The sequence below is a fragment of the Alligator sinensis genome, unplaced genomic scaffold (genome assembly GCF_000455745.1).
Source record: "Alligator sinensis unplaced genomic scaffold, ASM45574v1 scaffold358_1, whole genome shotgun sequence".
Lineage (NCBI taxonomy): Eukaryota > Metazoa > Chordata > Crocodylia > Alligatoridae > Alligator > Alligator sinensis.
Window position 1 is genome coordinate 211,928 of NW_005842121.1, and position 24,688 is coordinate 236,615.

Sequence of the window (24,688 nt, forward strand, 5' to 3'; positions counted from 1 at the left end):
GATACTCATCTGAGTGTCTATTAAACACCCAGTGCCTTCGTTTTCATAGCTTTTTTCATTGGTTCTCAGTAGTAGCACAGCACCTAAGAGTTGGCCTTTACCAGGTACTTTCCAGTTTGAAAATTTCCCTCATAGCTGTTTATGTGATCAAGTTAACATGCATTGCATTTGCATGTTGAAGGGATAGACATTTGATTATCATTATATTCGATTAGTATTACATCTTCTAATTTTGGTAGTTTTTGTATTCCTGAAAGCAAAGGGCCGATGTCCCCTTCTTGCTTCTGACATACGGCTTAGGCCTGAAAATTGCTAAGCGCTCGAACATGGGGCTGTTCAGAAGCTTCATGTTAGTCTGTGCAGGATCAGACCCCAAATGCTCAGACCCCAGCAGGATAGCACCGCTCTATAGTAATATGTAGTAATATGTGATTATTCCCCACCCAGTGATGTCTGGTGCTCATGCTGCTCCAGTTCGCAGGCCAAGTTGGGCCATGCTAGATGGTGGCTGGGGATGTTGACAAATGTCTATCAGGGACAAGGCGGTCACCTCCACAATCTCTTCCCTTGTAACCTCAACTTCCTCTTCTGCTTTATTTTAACTGGAATGGCTGCTGACTTGCTCGGCTCCATCTGCACCGCTTTCTGAGCAGTGTGTGTGAGGCTATAGGAACTCTAAGGTCCAATTCGTTCCCATATGCTTTGGTGCAAATCCTTTGTATCATGACCCAATGATTGTGTGTGCGCTTTGGCACTGCAGAATTATTTCCCGCCACATGGAGCTTTCTTTGCACGGTGCAATTCTCAGCTGCAGAGAGAGAACCCCGGTGCAAAGGAGTTCCCGCCACCCGTATGTAAATTTGTTTCCCACTATTGGCTGTTTCTAAATTATTCCCACGTGGCAGCTAGCGATTGGCTTGCTAGTCGTATAAGAGGTTTGAGCAGTTTCCGCCCAAGTTGTAGAGGACTCCACAACCATCTCATGGGGACTCTGAGCACGCGGCAGAGTAACAGAAACTTTGTGCGTGTCTCAGAGGAGTTCGGCGGCCTGATCAACCACCAACCTCTTCCCGTCTCGTTCGTTAAATTCTTAAGACGTATCTACGGTTTTGATCCAGAGCTCTGTCGTGTTTGTTTTGCGGAGCCTAGCAAACTCCGTGCGTGTGTCTTCGGTGGAGCCTAGCAAACTCCACTTGTGTTTGTCTGTAACTGCAACTCAAGAAAGTTTTTCCTGCCTGCACCGTGACCACCTATGGTGTAAGTAAAACAATCTTTAATCAACCGCTACGAGTCCGTGCCTAATTCTAGTCCGTCGTGCCAGAGTCCCCACCCTACCGTTGCGGGCTCCCGGCCACAGCCCGCCGCGTGCCCCCGAAAGCCTCAGACCGCTCCCGGCCCGCACACTTTGCCCCTCAAAATGAGCCATTAGCTCAAGGTACAGTGTAGCCGCTCCACCCTGCACACATCCAAATCTCCAGCCTCTGACATGGACTTCTGGCCACAGATCTCTCCCTGACACTTGTTTAAAGAAGGTCTCCAGTTTGCATAGCAGTACGGTGTTTCTCCGGTGTGCTGAGCCAGGTGCGTAGGGAACACCCGTGCGGTCTGTTGGGACACGTCATCCCGTCACCCCGCCGGTCAGACATTTCCGAGCCCTCGTAGCCCTGCATAGTTTAGACGCAAGATGCTGCAGTGAGTGAACTAGTCATTCTCTCCTGTATAAGGAGGTTTCAAGAGGCGTTCCAGGAAGGATATATTAGCTGCATACACGAATGCTTTTATAGTAAGCTTTAAACCCACGACATAAACCTTGAGGGGTTGCTACATTTTTAGGACTGTCTGATTTGATGAACTGCAGTATGCACTTGTCCCAGCTATCATTTCCTTGCCACTCCTTTTTGCACTGTTCTAACGCCTCAAAGTTGAGAGTGTGATGGGGGGAGGGAGGGGAAGCGTTCATGTTTCTAATACAGTCTCAAAAAATTGCAGGGATTTATTCCGACCTATCACCAGCGGTTCAAAACAGCTCTGTCCACTTTGGAAAGCTCTTTGTTGTGGTGTTAATCTGGCGGCAGGATACTGAAACTAATTGCAAACACATAGCGGTGACACCACGTTTCATTTAAGTACACTTCTGCAGGAGGAGCAAGACAGGCAGAGAGAGACGTTTCTTCATGACAGTTCATTTCAGTTTGCCTCTGCTGGACTATCCAATACATTAAAGAATATTTCGCTTTCAGAAATCACATATTGGACCCAGGTATAGCAAGGGAATAATTAGGCTATGTCTCTTCAAGACCTCACTTTGTAACCGGCATCTCTTCTATAGCTATTTGTCATAAACTGCTACAAAAATCACTGCTTTCACTGCTGCACTGCACTTCAATTTCTTGTTTCTTCTGATAGACCCGGCGAATGAACAGATTGTATATTAATGGACTTCTAGGTACTGCCATGCCATAAATAATCTTCCTCTGCAGCAGTCTTGTGCACGTTTCATTTTATAGATACCTTTTCAGTAAAGGGTTGTCGGTTGTAACTGTGTTGGTCTGAGGACATAGGCAGACGCGGTTCTTTGGGCAGATGTGATCTCTTTCTTTATGTATATTATCAGTAGTAGTAATAGTAGCATTAGTATTATTATTATTAGGTGAGATCTTTCATTATTGGTCTAATGCAAGATATCGCATCTACCCAAAAAACCTTGTCAGTAGTAATAATAGTAGAATTTGTATTATTATTATTATTAGGTGATATTTTTCATTATTGGTCTAATGCAAGATATCACATCTACCCAAAAAAACCTTGTCTTCCTCTTTTCAGTAGAGAGCTTTTCAGTGTGAGGACCAGTTTGGAAGAGCCAGGCTCCGTGCCCCATGAATGAACTCTTTGCAATAAGCAACAGCACTCCTGCCTCTTAGGGTGGTATCAGGAGGCAATATGGCTTGTTGTTCCGACGACTTTTCTTTTAGTAGATCTAATGCCGCTTTCCACTGCAGGTCTCTCTTAAGTGAACGCCAGCAACCTAATTGTGTTTCCCAGCCTTTCACTTGTGTGTAGCATAAATCACAGGCATCGGTCCCCTGAAGGAATTGGGCTGTTCACATAAGTATTGTGATGCATGCAATAAGCCTGTACAGAATCAAAACCTTAGGACTGTTCCCCCCTACCCCAAAAGATAACATACATTGTTCCCATCAAAAGTTATGCTGAAAAACCCAGTGATTTCAGTGAGAGCAAAAGAGGCTGGGAGCTAGAAGTTTTTTTTAAAACTCCCCTTTGTTTTGGATTGAGCTTTATGCTTTTCCATTTCTTCACCTTATTTTGATCTGAAGAGTGTGTGTGTGTGTGTGCGTGTGTGTGTAATAGGTTCATTAACACAACAGCCCTCATTTCTTTGCCCTTCATGCAAGTTCAGACTTCCCAGCAATCACTTTCAATATTGGTATGCAGCTCCTTCCCTGGGGTTAAAGGTGACTCGTTTAGTGGGTAATTTCCCCACATAACTAAGTGTTTACATCTATCGCAGATTCAAATTAAAGATCCAGAGAAACAGGGAGTTTTTTTTTGTTGCTGCTTTTTAATAGACATGAAGCTCTGTATTAAGGAGGTTGTAATAAATAATGTCATCAATGCAGCAGGCCTGTATAATCAGTTGTGGAGAGCATCGCATTTTAACACCTACTGAGTTCCCTTGGGATGTGTGGTAAATATTTAATGAGTTTGCTTCCTTTGTGTCCTGGACAACGTGCCAGTAATAAGCCAATGTATCTTCAGGTACGGTTGAAACGTTAAGTAACTGTGCTGCCCAAAGTGCCTACGTTTTGAGTATCCCTGGCCATTCATAAAGCATTTGAAGTGTGGAGGAGACAATGTACCTCTCACTTCGTGTGACACTTTCGTTCTAATTAGATTTTTTTTCATTTCTTGGTCAACTGCCGGAATAAAACAAAGTTTATTGATTTAGCTGTTGAAAATACTGCACAGCCTCCAAGACATAAAAATACCTTTATACCCTATTTTTTAATAAAACAGGCTCCTTGTTTGCTTCGTATTGACTTTTCATTGTTCTTTTCAAGCCATCCATCTTTGAGGCTACTTGAGCTGTTAATAATTGTGCAGCGGGGCTGTTAATGACTGGTTATTTCCTTCTCGCTCGTCAACAAAAGTGGTAAAAGCCTGGGAGCCATAGCGCCTTCTCCGTTACTCCTGTACATTCTCATTATCTTCAAATTATGTCCCAAGTGACATATGTGCAACCTCATTGCCTTTAATAGGGATGAAGAAGTGTAACTGATTGGAGCTGAGTGAACAGCTCTGTTGACTAGGAGGAAACAAGCCCAAGCTCGCTCTGCCGCAGCAATGTGAGCTCTGAAAGCACTTAATTTTGCCACCGCATCCAGTCACATGATACGGCTCTAATAGGGTTGCCAACTCTGACTGAAGCTATTCCGGGAAATTTATTTTTTTTCCCCCAACATAACATAATGTCATTAATTACTGTTAACCCCATTCATGATATCAATCTCCCAGATTGTTTTCAATAGTCACCGGGAGATCGATGCCAATTCTGGTAGACTCCTGGCCAATCCGGGAGGTTTAGCAACTCTAGGATCTAAATTCACACAAGAAGTTGGGCAACCTGGCAGAAGGGTGTCTTTTTACATGGCCGTGGAAAAGGTCTGTGTGTGCACAACAGCCACACTTGGGAAGGCCATTGCGAGCCAACGGGCCCTACAGATATAGGAGCTCTGTGTATGTCAGCTGTGCGGCCAGGTCCTAAAGGAAGCTGCATTTCATACATTCATCAACCTCACTGAGCTGCTGGGTATGACTGTAAGCTGCATCCAACCAGACGGCCTGGTGGCAACATGATGGGGCTGCTCATGGTGGGGTAGCTCGTATAAAACACCACAACGTTGCAACCTCCAGAGCAAGGGGAGTATAGGGTGCCTCAAAACCCTAGCTCCCATTGCCTTGTGGGTACCCAAAGGCCAAGGGCCATCACCCTAACAGAAACGTGCCCTCGCTGCGGTGTTGGGCAGTCACCAGCAGTTCTAATCTGCTGCTCTGGCAGACGCTACAGCCATTGAGGCCCTGAATGTCTGGACTCAGTCTGGCCTTTGGATCCTGTCTCAATGGTCTGAAGTGGGGATGGTAAGTCTAGGGCAGCCTCTGCTCCTCCATACTCTTGCCTAGGTGTATGCATTGAAGGTCTTGGTGCAATGGTCGCGGGACTCCATACAAGCATATTCATCAGGCACCTGACTAGACCTCGTATGTCTACACCATGGTCCAGAGGATCAACAGTTGTCTACCAAACTAATTCATTCTCTCAGCTGGATTTAAAATTTATGACCATATTTTCAAAAGTGCTAGACACTTAAGGACCCTGAGAGGTGCCTAGAGAGATTGTGTAATGTTCTTGGGTACATATGTGAAACTTTAGGTGCCTAAATGCCTTTTAAAATCTAGCCTGGGCTGCTTAATTTAGGCCTCTTCCTAATGCACATTAAAATTTTCTACCCCAGATTACAGACTGTAGGAACCATTGGTTCTTAGGATTTTCAGCATGGTATACATTAATTATACAAATGGCTTTCATGGGGAAGCTGCATAGGAAGGATTGTGGGTTCTTAGCTGATCAAGGAAATGGCACAGCCCATGCTAAGCTGTATGTTAAAGAAGTCTAGTCACAGCACAGCACTTCTGCCTACCATTGCAGTGTTGATCCAAGATCAAAGGGTGGAGCCTGGGCAAAAAGTTTTAATCCTTGCATTGTTCTTTGATTGCAGGCTGGGCAGCAGCGTTGGTGGGAGCAGGAGATTACAGTGAATGGGAACATTCAGAAAGGAGAATTAATTACATACAACCTGACAGAGCTGATCAAGCCAGAAGCCTATGAAGTCCGACTGACTCCTATCACCAGATTTGGGGAGGGAGATTCGACCATTCGTGTCATCAAGTATAGTGGTAAGAAGATTTTGCTGTTGAAAGAGTCCTGTTAGTTAGAAAATAAAGTACACAGTTAAATGCAACAATTATCGTGCAGTTAAGAGCAGACCCGCAGAGCCTGTAACTTGTTTTATTTCCTTATCCTTTAATTATATCTCCACAAGCAGAACTTTGTACCTAGGCAGAGCCTGGTGTTTTCAGTAGCACTGTACAGTCCTGGCATTTTCTATTTCCTGTGATATCCATATTTTCCTTTTTTTTTCCCATCCTGATATGGAACAAAATAAAAACAGGAAATTCACCATGCAGCAAAAAACTAGAAAACAAGAAATTAATTTTGGTTGATCAAGTGTTTTATTTTGATGAAATTTGATTTGGATTTTTATGTTATGTTTTCCTATTTTGACCTTTTCTGTTGAGTCTTTGCTTTGTTTCATTTTGTTTCCCTTTTGCATTTATCTTCTGCAAATACCATAATGGGTGAGCCATGCTTCCAAAGGGGTTTCTGGCTGAGGGGGGATTGAATAGCAGCCTTCACCTCCCTGCAGGGGGGCTGCAAAGAGGATGGAGCTGGACTGGTCTCAGTGAGGGCAGATGACAGGAAAAGGAGCAATGGGCTCAAGTTGCAGCAAGGGAAGTTGAGGTTGGATATTAGGAAAAACTTTCTCACTAGGAGGGTGGTGAAACATTGGACCAGGGTACCCAGAGAGGTGGTGCAGTCTCCATCCTTGGAGGTGTTTAACACCTGGGTAGACAAAGCCTTGGCTGGGATGATGTAGTTGGGGCTGGTCCTGCTTGGAGCAGGGGTTGGACTAGATGTGACCTCCTGAGCATCCTTCCAGCCCTCGCTGTCTGTGATTGTATAAGTCAGTCTTAGGTCAGTTCTTACTTTGGAACTGGACCAATGCTTGGTCGAATTGTTAGAAGAAAAGGGAAATTCAAATCATGTTAGAGGCTATCTATAGAAATGCAACTAGTGATGTTGTAAATGGAAGTATTTATATGGGAAGCCTGATTCTCTGTTATCCTTGCCCCCACAGAACTCGTGTATCATGCTGGTCAAATCACAAGTTACCAGGATAGTTCATAACTACTGAAACACCTAGATACTAGAGTGATTAGTGTTATATAAAACTCTAGGAGAGCATGTATTTGGATATCAATTATAGCATACACTTCATAGGAAGTCCGCGAGCCAAAGATCACTCATGGAAAGTAATTGTCAAATACTTTCAAACAATGAACAAATCTGAGAAAATTATAAGCTGGTTATGCATAAATTGAGACCAAAAAGAGACTTTTATGAAATCAATTATTCATGCTCAATTATTAGCTCAGCCCTGCTCAATCCCAACATGAATAATTTATTTTATTGTATTCATATCAAGAAAAAATGACATGATATAACAGTCACTATTGATCCTCCAAGCACATATTGGTACTTTCCACTTGAGGACAGCATAATGTCAGCTGAACGGCAGGATTTTGTATTTCCCAGGGTGCAAGTATTGGCATCCCAAAGCACACACTAATCAAAGTAGGTAGAAAGAAGAAATAGTTGTTTAAGAAGTCATGGGAAATTGCTCATTCCCCTACTCCTCATCTGACTCCAAAAATCCAAGGAGAAGCATCATTTTACAAAGGGGAAAATATCTATAGTCAATACGGAGGAAGTGTAACCTTCCTACTTAGACAGACCCATCTCTCTTGGTATTGTAGCACCGCAACTATCTTCCATAGCAGGAAATTACTACTGAGAGTTTGATGTCTCAACAGGATCTAAGTGCCTAAATACCCAACCCTGATTACCCAGTATCTCAGGAAGAAATGAAGTCAGATGCCCCAAATCCCCATTTAGCACCCTTCCCATTCTCATTCTTTCCATCCTGATGACGTGCAAGAAGCAACCTCCAGTTTGTGCCATACTTAGCCGTGCTCCTCTTTGGCTTGTGTGGTGGTGCTCGTTCGTCAGAGACCACAAGACACCAGCTCAGCTGGCAGCAATGGCCACGTGTTACACTGAGTACCCACTAGCTCACTGGCTCAAATTGGGGTTTCGGTGACTTGTTACATCACCTGAAACATCCAGCCCTTGGCTAGCAGAAAACCTTCCTGCGGTGTAAAAAAGTGCATTTCTGCCATAGTGAATTTTGGTCTGAGATCTGTCACGTGGACAGATTTTAAAGAACTACACATGTGTTTCAAGTGTGTTGATGAAGGACCTTCTACCGAATCAAACCATCCAGAAGAAAATAAGGGATTTGAATTACATGTCAAACAGAGGGACGCTTTTCCAGTGAGATTTGATGATAGCCGGTGCTGACAGCAGCAACGCGGTAGCTTTAAAGATTCTGATCCAGAAGTCAGTAGGTAGGAAAACTCTCAGGCCACTTTCCTTTAAAGAAGGATTTTAGATATTTTAGTTTTCTGCTCTAAAAATATGGGTTGTATCTTAGCACCTTTTTCATGATCGTGTCAGCGCACCCATTATGAAGCCTTATTTTCAGGGCATTATTGCTCCAGACATAAAATGAGATCACAGACATTACTCTAGAGGGGAATTATATATTTATAATGCTGAAGTGCTGGATTCCTAGAAATGTGGCTAATAGGCTGGCGGGATACATTTCATGCCAGCAAGCCCACATAAATATGGGTGGTAATTATAAATATTTATCCAGGAAAGAAAATAAAATCAGAGTGAATAGTGCTGGACGGGAGAACTAGGATAAGTATTTGCAAACAATTCTTCAGCTCAAGGGTGTGGTTTTTCGGGCTCCAGGCCAGCTCCTGACACATTCTCAGTGAATATCTAGAGGGTTATATCATTATTATTATTTTTATATCAAATTAATGTTGACTTGTACTCAGTCTCCAAGATGAACATATCCCCAGATTCCAGCAGTGCTACATTTCTTGTGCTACATCTATGGATATTTCTTAATTGAATACGGTGCGGATTTAGTTCTGGCACTAATGTATTATTGGCAGATTCGTATTGCAAAATCTCACATTGGGCATGCTAATGCCTTAGTTTCTGATAAAGGCATTTGGCTAATTGCATTTCTACTCAATTATTTTTAACCCAGAATCTGATGTGGATTAGACACGTTCAAATTAGAGAGGCTAGAAGCTCATGCAGCATCTTTCTTTTTAACTGAGCCAGGTGCAACAGGTGACATTCATTTGTGAACCAGTGAGGAGTAGAAGGGTTGAGCACCATTTATCATCTTGCTTGAGGACATAAATTTGCCTTACTTAGTACATCAGCCACATATGGACTGTGCACAGGAATGAATTTCACCTTTGAAGGATCATTGGAATATTTTCTAGGATCAGTAAGAAATTTCCATCACATTTCGGATTTTTTGTGGCTATTGCTAGTCAGAACAGCTGATTTCTTCCGCGAGGCTCATAGATCAACTGACAACATTTTCCCAAATTTTCCATTCCAAATTCAGGGTCATAAAAAATAAAAGTATAAGCCTGTTTTTGAGCTATTTAATCTCTTAAGACCGTTTAAGAGTTTTCTGTATTTCATTATGAAATAATTCTGGTAACTCTTCTGGTAAGACATGAATTAAAACCCCTTATTTTCAGCTTCTTTCTACATTGTTCTTGAAGTGTGAAATTTGGCTATCTATTGGCATACTTGAACATTTATAATAAGTTAGGGCAGTTTAAGAGATTTGGAGAAATTTGGGATTTAGGACCAAATCTCCAGCTGTTTGAAATATTAAACTAGTTTTAAATATAGGGGCAAAAATGCACATTTAGTAGGCAACTGTGGAAGATGAGTCACCGTTTCTCTTGGATATAGTGAATGCATTGGGATCTGACAGTATTCCACTGATTGTTATAGCTTGTGCCAGTTATATTGAGTTATTTCAATGCAGGAGTGTTGCAGTGTGCGCTGTGCTGAAAATAAGACCCAACAGCTGAAGACTAACACTTAAATTGCTGAAATGCAAAGCATATGTCGTTCAGTGAGCTCATCCAGAGGAAGCTGTTCTAATAATTGTCCCAAATCAGATGATCAAAACATCCAAATAGGGTGTTTTGTAGGAAACGATGAAACTAGGCAAATCTCAGTAATGAGCTCTTTAAAGCCATATCCTGCCTTACCAAATTAAAGAGTTATAGAAACTAAAATATACTCATGTCTTGGTTTCCCTAATTAAAGAGATGCAAGCAGTGTGAACGTCCTGTAACGAAGCCTGTAGCTTTCCAGAATGATCATCCTCTGTATTACAGGGACTTAAAGTGTGGAGAAAAGAAAAATCATCACAGGAGATATGACATCATAATTACAACTAAGCGCTGCTTGACAAATCGCTTAGTTGATGCATATGTTCTTCTGCTAGGGACCACTCCATCTGCCAAGTAAACACAATCAGATCAATCTGAGTAGCGCTAATAGCTATTTTGTAAGCCAGTGCGGCACCCATATGTCATGTCGTAACAATTTAAAAAATAATCAGAATCATTTCACATAAATCCGCCTAGGCCTGTTTGAAACAAGGTGACTGTTAAACCTCTGAACCTTCAGCTTCTCCAATTAGAACCTGAAAATGCACTTTTTTTCTATTAAAAAGTAATTAAGCAGCAATTATTTTCAAAATTAAGCTGCTTCTCCCTAATCCAAACTAGCAGGCACAGTTATTTAGAGTATCTAGAACGGAGTCCTAGTACAACTGTCTAGAACAGGTAGGGTGCACCATACAAACCCAGGCACTCGCCATATACTACAACTTGCATTCAGGAAATGCTAAAGGTTTTCCAAAAAAGCTCTGGTTTCAACTAAGTAGTACAGAATGTAACTATTAAGGGGTAGTTTTTGGAGTCAAAGCAGACCCTAGATGACTGCACAGCTGCAAAGATTAAGTAGCAAGATCAGGCTCTTGGAAAGTAAGACTGAAGGGCAGATATGGGGCTGTACAAGTTAAAGGCCTTTTATTTTTTGGATGAACAGACATTTCCTGGATACAGGGGTGAGTTATTGGCAAGTGTTAAAGTAGGTTTGAACAATTAAGCAGAGCTTAATCTGCTTCATTGTTCCTTTCTGCCCTTCTTTCTTTGTCTTTCATAGTTTCATAGTTGTTAGAGGCTGGAAGAGACCTTACAGATCATCAGGTCCAGCCCCCCCTGCACTTGGACAGGAAAGACTGCTGGGATCAAATGACCCCAGCAAGGTTGGTTTCAAGGCATTTTTTGAGTGGGCATCAAGATACTTTTTGACTATTTAGAACATAAACTGTTCAGAGAAATAGCTCTCTCACCATGTGTATGTACAGTGCCTAGCACAGAGGGACCCCAGCCATGACTGAGGACTTGCGGCGCTATTCAGTTGCCAGTACTAAAACATATGTTAGTTCAGCAGCCAATCCATCCTGTATATTTAATAGTCCCGGCTATGACCATCCAAGACCAGTGTTTGGTTTGTTTGGTGTTTTTGAATGAGACATGTAATGTGTTGTGCTCTCCTTGGGAGTTTTGAAGCCTACCTTAACTGTTATTTAACTGGGTTTTTAGACTTGGAAGAATTTGTCAGACTGAAATTGAGATCAAATCTGAAAAAAAGAGTTGAAAATATAGAGATGGGGTCAAAGGATCTTCCAAGTCTAATGGCCCCTAAAGAAGCCTGATCATGGCCTTGACCTCTTACAGCTGGAACTTATAATAAGATGCTGTAACAGCTTTGTCGCCTTCCCAGTACAGAAATACAAGCCTGGTGCGGTACACTGTACAAGAGCATGGATCACCATCCTAAAATTGTGAGGCTATAGTGAGGTTTGACCCCCATGGCTCTGAGTGGGGAGGCATCTAAGAGCATGTGTAGACTAAACGGGGGCCCTAAACTGAAGCAGTGGGTTTAGCTTGCCACTTTTCTTGGGTGGAGTTTCTATCCCGGGCTGCTGCCAGGCTGCCCGCAGGGCTTCCTGCAGAGCCCCGGAGCTGCACGGAGCCCGGTGCTTCGCTCCATGGCTGTAGAGGCAGCAAACTAAAACTCCTCAGAGGAGTTCAAGTTTGCTGCACCCCAAGTCATTTAAGGGGCATTTTCTACAGTGGCTGGAATTAATGCGCAATATGCCGCTGAGGCGTGCAAAGACCGACACTATTAAAGTGGTACAAAAGCGTTTAGCCCACTTTAAAATGTGCACACACGCCTGTGATTTTGTCTACACGCGGCCTAGATGACCAAGTGCAGTGGACGTAGGAGAATCCAGTAACGTTATCCTTCTGCTTTCTGTTCTGAGAGTGCATTTCAAATTGAGCAGTCATATCAGGGAGAATGGACTCGAATGGCGATAACTCTCAGCTTTAGAGATTTTCTAGATCATTCACACGCAACCTTGGGAATTTAGCCCTTCAGTCATCCATTTGTTTCCCTTCATGGCTAATTTTACTTGCTACCTGTGGCCCGTACAGCAACTTTCCCTTTCGGGAATGAGAATTTGAGAATCATGTGGCCCTGTTTTATACCTGCTTGCTGCATTGTCTAGCTAAGTGGGGGGTTTTTTGTCAGTTCATGATGCATACGTAAGTTTAGCCTAACCGTGGTTTCATTTGTTATTCTGCTTTTGTCAGTCAATGCAAGATGAAGTTTTCATGACCCCCAGCCTTTTTTTTTTTTTTGGCTGTACTGTGAACAATCTGAAAAGCATGGCTCAAGGTTACCCATTAATGATAGTTTCTATAAAAGCCTCTCTGTGAGGTTACAAAGCAAGCATCAGTAAATGCAGTTTCCAGCAATTTCAGCTAATTCCAAGTTCAGCCACTCAAGAAGTGCACAAAATGAATGTTTCTTGGAGAATGAAAGGTAATTTGTTAGTGAATGCTATGAGGTATCTAATATAATGTAATGACTAAGTTTCTTTGGAAAATTACACTGGGGCAAATTGCTGATCATTCTTCTGGATAAAGTCAGATAAAGCAGCAGAGCTGTTAAATGAGCGATCTTTTTAAAACTTCAGACCGAAGTGGAGTTTGTGAATGAAGGTCACATGTGAAATGTTTGTGCCCATAAATAAAACAGTGCATGCGGGCAACAAAACATGGAACAAAGCCTGTTTTGAACAATGGGGTTACAGTACAGATGCCTGCCTTTCTCCAGCTGCACTAGAGCAGCTATCCTGCTTTTAGCTGGGGAAAGAATTAGATGGCCAATATTTCATTGATTCATAGATTTCTAGGGTCGAAAGGGACCTGGCAGATCATTGGGTCTGACTCCCTGCTCCAGGCAGGAAAGAGCGGTGGGGTTAAGTAACCCCAGCCAGATGCCTATCTAACCTCCTCTTGAACATCTCCAAGGTAGGGGAGAGCACCACCTCCCTTGGAAGCCCATTCCAGATTTTGGCAACCCTTACTGTAAAGAAGTTCTTCCTTATGACCAATCTCAGTCTATTTTCCTTCAGTTTGTGGCCATTATTTCTGGCAACCCCGAGGGGTGCCCTGGTAAACAGAGTGTCCAGTATCCCCTGATGAGTTTGTAGCCAGCCACAAGATCTCCTCTCAGCCTTCTCTTGCGGAGGCTGAAGAGAGTTAGGTCCCTCAGTCTGTCTTCATAGGGCCTTACCTGCAGGCCCTTCACGATACGAGCAGCCCTTCTCTGAACCCTCTCAAGGTTATCTACATCCCTCTTGAAGTGCGGCACCCAGAATTGGATGCGGTACTCCATCTGCGGCCTCACCAGTGCCGCATAGAGGAGAATTATCACTTCCCTAGACCTGCTCGTGATGCTCCTGCTGATGCAAGACAGAGTGTGGTTAGCCCTGCTTATTGCCTCGTCATATTGGCGTCTCATGTTCATTTTTGCATCAACCAGGACTCCGAGATCTCTTCCCACGGTCGTGGTGCTCAGACTGGTACCCTCCAGTCTATAGGTGTGTTGGAGAGTCTTTCTCCCCAGGTGCAGCACCTTGCATTTGTCCTTCTTGAATTGCATCCTATTCTGATCTGCCCACTTCCCCAGTCTGTCCAAATCTGCCTGAATTCGCTCCCTGCCCTCCAGTGTGTTTACTATGCCCCATGGTTTCGTGTCATCTGCAAATTTGGACAGGGTGCTTTCAACACCTTCATCCAAATCTCTGATGAAGACATTAAACAGTACTGGTCTAAGGACAGAGCCTTGCAGGAGCCCACTGCCCACATCCTGCCAGGGAGAAACCTCCCCATCCACCACCACTCTCTGGGTGCATCCCATAAGCCAGTTTTTCCCCCACCTTACTGTGAAAAAATCCACATCACAGCTACTCAGTTTAGTCGTAAGAATTGGGTGTGACACTGTGTCAAAAGCCTGTTTAAAATCCAGGTAAATCATGTCTACTTCTACTCCTGCATCTAAGCACTTTGTGACCAGTTCATAAAAAGAGACCAGGTTAGTCAGGCAGGATCTGGCAGGTAATTGCACCATTCTGATTGTAGCCTTGCTCCTACAGTCCCCCAGGAGCAGCGCTCTCCTGAGTAAGGGCTATGGGCACAGCGTTTCAGCTCACAAGCCACTTGCGCCTCATTTTGACTGTCTTAATGGATGCATAGTACTGGCCCCAGCTTTCTGCACAGTGGCAAACTTCTTCATTCTAAGTAAAATGCCACAATTTAGCCATAAATGTGTCAGCTTTCTCTCTCTCTTGCTTGATTAACTTCACACATAAAATGGCTTGAATTAAGGACTAAATCATGACAGCAAATAGTTTTGCAGATTAACGAAGTCAGGGAGGGAAGGGAATTCATAGCAGGTCGGCCAAGGATCTGTCAAATGAAAACCATGCTTTATCTGACGTTCTCAGAGACTCAGAATCATTGGGCCTTCCTGTCCTACAATGTGTATAGATGAGTAGAATAATTACTGTAAATGTTTTATAAAATAACTCTTTTTCCCCTTCCAGACTAATAATCCTTCTGTGATATGCATACTAGTCTCCTAGATGAGATTTCAATCGTGCAGTTCAGAAATGCGTTTAATTTATTTCTTGGCCAGTGGTTGTAAACCCTTCAGCCTTGCGATGACAGATATATAACATAACTACTGAAAAATAATGTACGTGCCAGTATTGCATGCATAATTTTAGAACAGAATGCCTCATTTACATCACAGTGTCTTTTACTTTAAACAAATCTACATATTCCTTCTTTTGTTTGACAATTATATTGGCATTTTTGGAAAGACACAAATTCTCATTATTTCCTGAGACTCTCATTTGCTGTGCTGTACCAACAAACAGCACTTTTGTTATTTCAGCCATAATATCATCTCTCAAAGAGCCTGCAACAAAATAGCATTTGGTCGCTTGATTTAGGTTGAAGTAATAGGTCTTGACATTTTACATACCTTCATTTTTGAATCCGGGAGAACGTATTTATTACAAACAAAATCCTCTGCCCTAAAGACAGCTGATGTACTGCTAGAAGCAGATGCTAAATGAGGAAGAAAACTTATGCAGGGACTGATTTGGTGAGACATACTGTTGTCCTGTGATGTGTTGGCTTCATCTTCGATAGACTTTGCACCAAGATGGTGGCCTGCAGTTGGCTCCTTCCTTCTCTAGAGTATAATGATGGCTATATCTAGGTTTGATGCCTGAAATTGCCATTTTGCTTCGGCATCTGTGAAAGGAGCATGCTCACCCTGGGAAGGAAAGGAATAGCTCCTACCACCCAGCACTGATACTTTTGGCAGGTGAGAAGCAAAGCCCTCTTGATCCAGAAGGAAGCTACCTGTGCTGCTCACCCTCACAGTGTGCAATGATCCAGGCTCTGAGATGGATACAGTTGACCCCATAGGGAGGTATAAGATAGAAAGGGGACTTGGTCATACGAATGCTTTCAAATGACACTAATTTGGATCTCTCCTTTTTGTCTTCCAGCTCCAGTCAATCCCCACTTACGTAAGTATCTTTATCTGCTGTCGCTTCTATTCATTTGAAGAATTAGCTTTGCATTAATTATTGTTTTGCAAGTACACAACGAGAGGGTGGCATGTTGTTTCCACCTGTGGCCCCTGGGTTCCTTCAGACCTGTATTAATTTTGTAACATATAGTTTCTAGGGCTTCTAGGGTCGGAAAGGACCTGAACAGATCACCAGGTCCGACCCCCTGTAACGAGTGCTGAGATCATACTACCCAGCCAGATCTCTATCCAAACTCCTCTTGAAGACCCCCCAAGGTAGGGGAGAGCACCACCTCCCTTGGGAGCCCATTCCAGAGCCTGGCAGCCCTCACCGTAAAGTAACACCTCCTGATATCAAGCCTGAACCTGCTTTCAATCAATTTGTGGCCAATATAAATGCGCTAGGTTGCATTAAAGCTTACAGTTGAATAATGCGACTCTTTGTTGTCTCCGAAGTTGTTAAGTCAGCACGAGTTGGATCGAGAGCTAATTTTGGCTGCAGGACACATCTCTTCCCCAGCATCCCAAACAGCTGACTAATCCCCAAGGCAAAGCTGCTTGTGCTCTCCAAGAACCTCTGGTTCTGTGGGCAAAGGGTCATTAATAAATAATGTAGGAGGAGAAGGAATATAAATGAGTGGGGGAAGGCTATGAATTCAGCAGTGTTATTTGGGTAAATGTTTGGTCATTTAATCAGCACCAGCCCTGAATCGCACAGCCCTGCACAATTAGATTAATAAACTTGCAAGAAAGGGTGTTTTCACATGATAGTTGCCTCCCTCCTCCTGCTTTGTGTTTGATCAAAGCCACTCTTCTTTTTACCATGCTATTTTGACATCTCCAGTCTTGGTCAGAGCCTCATCTAGAAGCAGTATTTTTTTTAAAAACAGAAGCAATTTTTCCATGACATGGTGAACACATGTTTTTTTTTCAGCAGAAATGTGTGCAGTACCTTTCTACTGTAGGAAAGGGCAAGTTGATTGAAATAAAACTTGAACCAACCAGACCTTCCACTCCAGGGTCAGTCTGAACTATTGTCGAAGCTCCATAAACTATTCTTGGCTGACCACTTCATGGTCATGTCCATCCCCCTTTGCCCATCTAGGTTTCAAAAGCACAATGAAAATCCCCCTTTGCCCATCTAGGTTTTGAAGCACAATGGGGAAAAAAAAGCTTGTTTTCAATGTGATAGGGGGATGCAGAATAGATGGCATAGACGTGATAATCATTTGTTTAGATGGGATGTGCAAAGAGAGGAGAGAAGGGGTTTCCTACTGCTTCTTTCTGGACTGGATAATAAAAGCGCAGACCTTATTAAACAGGAGTCCAAATCTATTTAGTCGGGGTTGCAATAACTGACAAAATATCCAGGTAGTGATAACTCTCAGTAAGCATCTTGGCTGTGTACTCAGCTGTAGGTGCTCCCTTGGCAAACTAAATCATAAAGATGGAAACTGCAGCTAGCGATAAGAAACATACTTTTTATTGCCCACACCTCATGTTCAATTACACGTGCAAAGATAGAGCTGCAAAGGGAACAAATCTCTGCTATGGATGGCCCACCAGTATTACTGCTATTTTTCAGCCACAAGGAGGATGAAAACCAGCCCTCGGGTACCGTGAGCAGTCTCGGTGCTTCTTTGTTTCAACTATAGATCACTGAACCCCGGCAAAAATTTTAAACTTGTTTGCTGAAAATCAGGTGCGATGCGTTAATAATAAATCAAGGTCCAAGTCCAAGCCCGTGGCAGCCGAGAAAAGGAATCCCATTGACGTGAACGAGTTTCAGATTGGGCCTTCATGATTTATATATCTAGCTACGGTGTAGGAGACGTGATTGATAGCACACCTGCCCAGGTCCATCTGCTGCATTGCTCCCTGATTCTGAAGATCTTAAGTTGCTTTCTTTTTGTCAGCCTACCTTTCACTATCAATGCATTGCTCAATAAAGGAGCTGGGTGAATGGTTCTGGAAATGAGGCTTCTCTCGATAGGGTAGTTACAATATGTGGAGCACCGGTGCTGCTTCAATGACAGGGATAGTTTCCAGCCATGGGAGAGGGTAGCTCCGTTGATCTGTCCAGGCAGTAGTTGTTCTGTCTGCAGTATTGCCTCTGCATATGCTAGGGAGGGGGGAGAAGTATCTCCATCCAGAGCTGGAGTGAGCCCACGAAATGGTTTTGTCCAGACACCTAAGCAGCCATCGGAGGGTAAAAATTTCAGGTCGATAAACAGCTTTGATGAAACCCGGCCCCTGTTGAAATCAAGGCAAAATTCTCATTGAGTTGCATAGCCTCAGGACTTCATCCACCAAAATAGAGATGAAAAGTCTGTCTTATGTTCTCCCTCAGACCTCATCATGATGCTTTCTGGATCCTCATTTTATTTAATAAGTGTAGAAAAAAAGAATATATAAAATTATATAGCAATGTCACTGGAGTCTGTGTTCAAAGAAGTTTAGGAATTGATTCAAAAGCAGGAAAATTCTGCCCTTTTCTTAGCGTGGCGGGGGAGATTATAATCACCCATGTGCTGTTGCAAATTAGCAGTACTCACCGGCTAACGCATGCGAAAGGGAGACTGAATAAGGTCCTTCCTGTATAAATTCTGCTGCAGGAGACTGCATGCATCATTCGCTGATAGTAGATGTCTCTAATAACTAAGCTGGCATTATCTAGTGAGTAAAAAAGCTGAGATATGGCCTTAAATGTGCTTTTTTGTGGCTTTAATAAAGACCATTAAGGAATCTATTTCTATGATGCATGTGTATAAATCCCATTCATAGAAAGAGAAGTTGCATCTGAATAAGGGAAAAGATTAGCTTTTAGATATGCCTATTCAAATGTGGATTTAATGGGGGGAGGGAGAGATGAAAGAGATTCATAAAAGCATGCAGCACCTTGAGAACACAGTTTTGAATTTGGCCCTGATCAGCAGCAAAATTATTAATGGCTTCAGCCTACTTCCTAAATTGGCACGTGCTTGGAAAATAAAAATCAGCACCTTTATTGGAGCTAATTAGCAGCTCTGCTGGCGTTTTTAGATCTGAATGGATGTCAAAATGAATCTCAGCTCCGGGACGCTGTGGCCAGGTAGAGTTGCATAGGGAAGCCCAGACTTGCAACCCCTTTGATGTGCCTGATTCTTGATTAAATAAAGGACAATGCCGATCTGTTAGAGCTCTTGTGCAGGAAAGGCACTTATCTGAGCCTAAAGAATTAGTTTAATTCCTATATTTTTGTCCGTTTGTTTTTGTGTCTTCAGTGCCAAGAATACTTGGCACTGCTCTATTAAAATATATTGCAAATGGCTGAGTCCCCTTTGAAGTCAGTGTGGTTTTTTTGCTTTGCTTTGCTTTGTTTTAGTTTTTTGGTTAATAAATGACAAACTTTTACTTACTTTTCTCTTCTGGCCTGGAAAAAAAAAAGAAAATTGCTCACTCAGAGAAACAGGCTTTTAATCTGCTGATGTGGAATTTCTAAATGAACCTTCCCCAGCCTGCTTCAAAGTACCAATGTAGCCTTTAAACTGCTGGAGGAGCAGAGTTAGAAATTGCAGTGTATGATGGTGCTGACTTCGGGTTTAACTCAGCTTGTTGCAGGCACTGGACCAGATTTTACTAATTTTCCACTCTGGTTGGCTGTCGCCTAATCAATATTTTATCCTTTAATTGTATTTGCTGTGCACAGGAATGGCACATCCAGGGTGCTGACAGCTCGGAGCATCTGCCTGCAGTGCTTGCTCCTAATACTTTGTATGGGGCCAGGAGAGATGGGAGCTGGTTGCCTTCTAGTCACAGCAGGTGCAGACAGAAGCAACAATTTTACCCCATGTGGTCCCTAAAAGTGCCCTATAACTATGACTAAACACAAGTGCATTGCTGCAGAGTGGTTTAAAATGGCCTGATCCCACAACAATCTGAACACTCATTGCATGAGGTTATAGATGAAGGTCCTCCAAAGTAGAGCACCCTCAATAACTTTTATCTGCATGTGCTGGGATCAGGACTGGGCTGACATAGCTGAATCCTGCCCCCTGCACTGTCTTCAAAATGGGAAAGGGGGAAGGGAGCAGATGGAGTTCGGTCTGTAGCTTTTTCAGCCAGTGCTGGAGGGAGGGGGGGTTGGATTGGCACCCCCTTTACATCAGGGGGGCTCCAATCCACCCATCCCAATCTCTAGCCCTGGCTGGGCAACCTCCAGAATGAGCTCCCTTTGCTCCCTTTCCCCATTCCCATTCTGCAAATGGGCTGGGAGGGGAAAGGGAGATTGCTAGGAGAGAGCAGCTGCAGCCTCTGTAAACAGCCACTCAATCCCCCACCCCCTGGGACACAACAGCGAATGTCTGTTGGATCCAGGGCAGCATTATAACTAATGGTGCTTCCTGTGAAGTGCCATGAGTTACAATGAATTGCTGTTCTTCTGTGTGTGCCTAGAGTGGCCAACGAGTTTGGGGCACACCACTTGTGGGGTGGGCATTTAGGTGCTCACTTAGCGCACTCCAGGCTAACATGATTCCTGTTGCTGTGGTGTACAGATGCCACTTGAATCTCAATTTGAGGGGTGCTGCGGGAGGAACTTGAATAAAAATGTGCACATTCAGTCAGCATTGCTGTATTTTGGCCTGGCCTGCCAGTTGTGGAGGGGAGGCCCAAGTGGGAGCATAGCCCATAGGGAACTTGCTACCAGCACCCTCTCCCTTCTGCCCAGTGTAAGCAAGGAGCAGCAAAGCAGCACCAGGTCATCGTACAGGAGCAGCCAGAGGCTCACTGTGTTAGGGAGCTGTCACCTCCTTGTAAGTCATGGGGAGTTTTTTGGCTGTTCAACCCATGTCATCAGCAAAAAGAGGAGGCGACACCCCCCCTATATAACAGCAAACCTCTGGCTGCTGCCTCTGCCCCAGGGCATAACACTGAGCAGTTCTGACTTGAAATCTCCACCCTTGGAGGTTTTTAAGACCTGGTTAGAGAAAACCCTGCATGGGATGATGGAGCTGGGGCTGGTCCTGCTTTGAGCAGGGGGGTGGACTAGATGTGGCCTCCTGAGGTCCCTTCCAGTCCTTGTTGTCTAGGATTCTGTGATTTCCTCTGAAAGCTTTGTCAGTTGTCTTGTCTGTTCTTTATGCATTTGGGACTAAACCAGGAGATTCTTATCTCTGTCCATTCACATGTCACTTTTTAGGTTGTTGAATACCTGAGGCGTGTGTGTATTGCTGCTGGTTGTGTTTAGTTCAGTTTGTTTGGGAAGAAGAAGTGTGGGTCTTCTCCATGGTGCTCGGATGGTGCAGTGGTGCTCGTGGTTGGACATATTACCAGTTTTCCACCAAGCCACAAACCACACTGGCCTCGGTTTCAAGATCAGATCAACAGATGAAGTTGGGAAGTTGGCTTCCCATCATGCAGATACTTGGCCATTCTTTGTGGGCAGCTTAGGACCTGTGCTTTATTTAAACTGATTCTTTTAGTCAGTTTTTGATTAATTTAGTAAAATCAGTGGATTTGTTTGAGAAAATGAGTGAAACAATCTAGTAAAATCAGTGGGTTTATTTGGGAAAACTAGTGAGTGCTTCTTATATTGAGGGAGTAGCTGTCAGTGTGTTGTGTCTTGGTTGCAGCCTTGTTTTGTAAGGTAATGTTTTGCCTGACCCTTGTGGATAGACACTGTTCTTGTGGTTTCTCAAGCTTCACCAAAAACAAGCTGAGAAAGCACCAGAAATATCTGCTCTAGACATTTTGGCTAGGTAAGACATTACAATTACACTTTTACTGATATCAGTCATCAGAAACTGGTTTATACCTGTAACAGAACAGAAGTTCGGCACACGTATACTGGATTAAAAATGGCAGACCCCGGTCTAAGATTGCCCCCACCAAAGAGTGAATGTGTGTTATGTTCGCTACTGGTCTAAACAACAATGCTTAGAGAAAACCACCTAACTTAGATCAATTCTGACTCAGGCTTTTTGAATGTCTGTACCTATCCTGCATGGCTTAGGTTGAAATTTCAAGTCTGAGTTTTCCAACATAGGTATTTTAAGTGACTTCAGATCAGCTGCAAGTTGGTATCCATACTTTAGTTCCCTCTCCAAAGCAAATTCTGTCTCTAGTGACCTGGTTCTTTTTAACAAGGCTGTGACTGACACACCAGATACAGGCAGCTGTACCCTCCTTAAAGAAAAGGGACTTGCTAGTTTTCTTAAATAAATCCACTGACTTTCCCAGAGAGGTGAACTCAGTGGGACTGTTGGTGGGCATAAGGTTAAGCATGTGCCCAGCTTGCAAGATGCAGACCATGCTCTGCTGGGACAAGGATAATGCATCAGGTCCCAAAGTCCTGAACGATTTTGGTTCTTGGCTGCCTTGAAAGTAAAAACTCTCTCATCACTATTGAGATCAGTTGAACTGCATCTTGCTTTCCAGAGGAGGAGGCTGGTGGATAATGCCTCACTGCTTCATCCGAAATTCTTCTCATTCCTTAGATTGAAGCTTGCACCTCTTGACCTTGATGCTGAAAAGCATATTTATTCTCCGAGGGTTTTTGGAAGAATGGGTGGGTAGTTAGGAGAGGAGACCAATTGTTCTCGAAGAGAGTGGCTTAGTGTAATAAAGAATGGCATGGGGAGCTACTGAAAAAGATTCATACGTGTTTCTGTTTTACATAACCACTGGAGTGATGGCCAGGTACATGTCTTAGCAATCCAGATAAATACAAAAAATTGCCCTTTGTAAGGAAACTGTCCCTGTGACCTTTGCTATTGCTTTAAAATATTTTCTAGGCTCTGAATGCTAATAATGGCCATTGTTCTTTAAAATGGTTTTATACCTTAGTACTTATGAAAGCTAATCATAAAGTGGTTGCAGTCACTGAATGCATGTTCATTTCCTGTGTTGGCAGGGGAGTTTCACTGTGGGTTTGAGGACAATAACATCTGTCTATTCACCCAAGATGATACGGACAATTTTGACTGGACGAAACAAAGCACTCTCACCAGACACCCAAAATACACTCCAAACACTGGGCCTATTGCAGACCGAACCGGGTCCAAAGAAGGTAAAACCTAGCTTAGATTTCTGCTGTGGTAGGGAGCCAGGTCCTCAGTTGGGGGGGAAACTGGATAGCTATATTCAGGATTTATCCAACCTCAAAAGTCCCTCTCATCTCTGCCTGTCCTTACGTGGCACTCAACAGTATTTAGGATGAGTCTATTGGAAGTATAATTTAGAAAGGAAACTCTAGCGTTCGGTAGGGAGGATCGGTGAAGTAGAAAACTGCATCTGAGTGTCCCTAAACTCTGCAAGAGTTCAGATCCATATCCAAGGCTAAATGCTGTGGATCCTGCCTTGTGCCATTTCTAGCATCATTTTAAAGGCGATCGCTCCTCTACAGTAGACCCTGTGGCTTTTTATATCCAACATGCTGTCCCTTTAAATAATTTGAATACTCACTAACTAGTCTCTGATAGCTGAAATCTTTACCCCATTTGTAGTCTGGACCTTGCTGAGATGCATAATAAATCTGACTGGCTCTCCAGCTAGCTAATATGCTGAACTCTGATTTCTGTGTGCGCTGGACCATTGAGAATCAGACCAGGAGTGCTGGGTTTAGCGAGGATTCGGTCACTCCCACTGCGCCTAGCCTGCACTAGGAAACAAAAGCACGTTGCATTGTCTCTGCTTGGTTACAATGATTGAGCAAATGAGATTAAAGAAATGGTATCTATAATGCTGACATAGCCCAGTGTCAGAATGAATAAGAACTGTGTTCTTTCACTGAGGGTGAGCATGGGAACAATGATGGATAAGGCTGCTGGAATGGTTTCTTAGAAAGGATGCCATCAAGATATCTTCTCTCACTATTTATATAAACACAGTGCAGCCTTGAGACTGAAGCCTGGCAAATCATTTGTTTTCCCCCTTTGCTTGTGCATACCTCCTAGTTTCTCTCTCTAAATAGGCCCATGAGCACAAAATGCTAACGCAGCTTTTACTCTCCATGCAAAAAATCTCTTTGAAGCATTCGCGTGGGGACGCACCGGGACTTTGTGTAGTTCAACTCTCAAAAAAAGCATCTCTGCAACCTTTGGACTGTCGTAGCAATGCCTAACATTATTCAAGGCTCTTAACACCCCTGATGTATTGCTCGTATATCGGGAAGGGAGGAGGTGTCCCTTGTTGTTTTGGGTTTTTTTGGGGGGGAGGGGGTATTTATTTTTTCAAAACCGCATTTAACAGTGTCCTTTGGGGCTTCTTCCAGGTTTCTACATGTACATTGAAACGTCGCGCCCCAGGCTGGAAGGAGAAAAGGCCAGACTTGTTAGTCCTGTTTTCAGTGTGGTGCCTCAAAATCCTTACGGAGCTACCAACACGGCGTATTGTTTTAGCTTCTACTATCACATGTACGGACAGCACATAGGTGAGAGAGGCGTCGTTTTCCATTCAAGAGTAGTAACGGGAGAAATTTAGGTGCATGAAAGGAAAATGAATGTGTGCGGCCACACAAGAGTTTGCCAAAAGAACCAAGAGGCCAGTCATGGCAAAAGGCTATAGGACCAGGACCTAACAGCCCTGCACTCACCATCGTGAGCTTGTTCTGCACTTAAAGCAGTAGACAGCCCCTCCGTGCAATGAAGCGGACCGCCTAAGAGGAGCGCACGGTGTTCAAAGGAATTGGGTGGCTTTTGAATATGGTTTTGAGAAAGGACCATTTTAAGTGTGGGCGAGGGAGCCTGCCTCATGGACTTTCCTGGCACTATCCTGATGTTTTGCATTCCCTGCCTTTTGGGGTTTTCTGCGGGGGGGAGTAGGACAAGCTCGTCCAACTTGCACTAAAGTTAGGGTCTCTTTCCC

General features: G+C 43.5%; 1 protein-coding gene across 1 annotated transcript in view; it reads left to right on the forward strand.

The window, feature by feature from the left end:
• Positions 1–24,688, forward strand: part of MDGA2 (MAM domain containing glycosylphosphatidylinositol anchor 2) — a 252,249-nt gene that overhangs the window by 200,374 nt on the left and 27,187 nt on the right. The window contains exons 5-8 of the mRNA XM_006024864.2: positions 5,796–5,973; positions 15,822–15,842; positions 22,737–22,892; positions 24,096–24,254. Coding sequence (XP_006024926.1) covers positions 5,796–5,973; positions 15,822–15,842; positions 22,737–22,892; positions 24,096–24,254 — 514 coding nt within the window. The remainder of the gene's footprint in view (positions 1–5,795; positions 5,974–15,821; positions 15,843–22,736; positions 22,893–24,095; positions 24,255–24,688) is intronic.